The 2,225-nt window shown below is 44.0% G+C and overlaps 1 protein-coding gene across 1 annotated transcript in view; it reads left to right on the top strand.

The window, feature by feature from the left end:
• Positions 1–1,794: 1,794 nt before the first annotated feature.
• The window catches only part of LOC114072337 (manganese-transporting ATPase 13A1-like), a gene marked incomplete at both ends in the record, with an annotated part of 27,556 nt that continues 27,125 nt past the window's right edge, over positions 1,795–2,225 (top strand). Inside the window, one exon of the mRNA XM_027910246.1 lies at positions 1,795–1,920. Within this exon, the coding sequence (XP_027766047.1) occupies positions 1,795–1,920 (126 nt within the window). The remainder of the gene's footprint in view (positions 1,921–2,225) is intronic.

Here is a 2,225-nt window from a genome sequence, read left to right as displayed (position 1 = left end):
GATTTGCTGATAAAAATCAAAATTTCGGGAAGGGAAAGGCGTTGTTTTTTTGGGATGTGGGAGCTCGATTTGCTGATAAAAATCAAAATTTCGGGAAGGGAAAGGTGGTTTTTTTTTTGGGATGTGGGCGCTCGATTTGCTGATAAAAATCAAAATTTTGGGAAGGGAAAGGTGGTTTTTTTTTTGGGGGGGTGTGGGCGCTCGATTTGCTGATAAAAATCAAAATTTTGGGAAGGGAAAGGTGAGTTTGGTTTTTTGGGATGTGGGAGCTCAATTTGCTGATAAAAATCAAAATTTTGGGAAGGGAAAGGTGGTTTGGTTTTTTTGGGGATGTGGGCGCTCGATTTGCTGATAAAAATCAAAATTTTGGGAAGGGAAAGGTGGTTTTTTTTTTGGGATGTGGGCGCTCGATTTGCTGATAAAAATCAAAATTTTGGGAAGGGAAAGGTTTTTTTTTTTGGGATGTGGGAGCTCGATTTGCTGATAAAAATCAAAATATTTTGGGGGGGAAAATGTGGGAATTTTTTTGGGTGTCGTGGGTTTGTGTTCCCGGATTTTCTGCTTGGGGAATCCCAGCGGGGTTGGAGGTCTTTTCCTTGGAATTCCTGGAGAGGGTTTGGGGTGGAATTCCTTAATTTAATTAGAAATGAGGAGTTTGGGGGCCTCAAAAAATAAAAAAACCAAAAAACACCTTTTTTTGAAGAGCCATTCCAGGATTTTTTTTTTCAGTTTTTTAGGGAACCAGCTGCTTGGAAAAGCAAAGGGCTGGTTTTTCCCGAAGTTTTCCCAAATTCTCCCAAAGTTCTCCCAAAGTTCTCCCAATTTTTCTCCCAAATTCTCCCAAAGTTCTCCCAAAATTTTTCCAAAGTTCTCCCAGAGTTTTCCCAAAGTTTTCCCAAATTTTCTCCCAAATTCTCCCAAAGTTCTCCCAAAGTTTTCCCAAACTTCCCCCAAAGTTCTTCCAAAATTTTTCCAAAGTTCTCCCAAAATTCCCCCAAAGTTTTCCCAAAATTTTTCCAAAGTTTTCCCAAATTTCTCCCAAAGTTCTCCCAAATTTTCTCCCAAATTCTCCCAAAGTTTTCCCAAATTTTCCCAAAGTTTTCCCAAAATTCCCCCAAAGTTGTCCCAAAATTTTTCCAAAGTTCTCCCCGAGTTTTCCCAAAGTTTTCCCAATTTTTTCCCAAATTTCTCCCAAAGTTCTCCCAAATTCTCCCAGAGTTTTCCCAAATTCTCCCAAATTCTCCCAAAGTTCTCCCAAAATTTTCCCAAAGTTCTCCCACAGTCTTCCCGAAGTTCTCCCAAAGTTTTCCCAAAATTCTCCCAAAGTTCTCCCAAATTTCTCCCACAGTTTTCCCAAAGTTCTCCCAAATTTCTCCCACAGTTTTCCCAGAGTTTTCCCACAGTTTTCCCAAAGTTCTCCCAAAGTTTTCCCAAAGTTCTCCCAAAGTTTTCCCAAAGTTCTCCCAAATTTCTCCCAAATTTCTCCCAAATTTCTCCCAGTTTTCCCAATTTTTTCCCAAAGTTCTCCCAAAGTTCTCCCAAAGTTCTCCCGAATTTCTCCCCCAGTTTTCCCAGAGTTTTCCCACAGTTTTCCCAGATTTCTCTCAAATTTCTCCCAGAGTTTTCCCAAATTTCTCCCCCAGTTTTCCCAGAGTTTTTCCCCCCAGTTTTCCCAAAGTTTTCCCAATTTTTTCCCAGAGTTTTCCCAATTTTTTCCCAAATTTCTCCCCCAGTTTTCCCAGCATTTTCCCAGCGTTTTCCCAGCGTTTTCCCGATTTTTTCCCCCCCCGGCAGGTGCGGGAGATGAAGCGGGAGAGCCTGGAGCGCGACCTGCGCTTCGTGGGCTTCATCGTCCTCTCCTGCCCCCTCAAAGCCGACTCCAGGGCCGTCATCAGGGAGATCCAGAACGCTTCCCACCACGTGAGGAAACTGTTCCAGGGGGAAAAACACCTGGAAAACCCCCCCCCCCGGGGAGATCGGGGAGGGAGGGACGACTCTGGCCTGGGGAGACGATTCCTGAGGGCTGGGAGATGAGGGGGAAAGGGGGAAAGGGGGGAATGGAGGGGAAATGGAGGGAAAAACGGGAAAAAAGGGGGAAAATGGAGGGGAAATGGAGGGGAAAATAGAGGGAAAATGGAGGGAAAAAAGGGGGAAAATAGAGGGGAAAAAAGGGGAAAATGGAGGGAAAAAAGGGGGAAAATAGAGGGAAAAAAGGGGGGAAAATG

The sequence above is a fragment of the Empidonax traillii genome, unplaced genomic scaffold (genome assembly GCF_003031625.1).
Source record: "Empidonax traillii isolate 1590-97213 ecotype Southwest subspecies unplaced genomic scaffold, ASM303162v1 scaffold3021:size38144, whole genome shotgun sequence".
In the NCBI taxonomy this organism is placed as follows: domain Eukaryota; kingdom Metazoa; phylum Chordata; class Aves; order Passeriformes; family Tyrannidae; genus Empidonax; species Empidonax traillii.
This window is presented reverse-complemented; position numbering and strand designations above follow the sequence as displayed.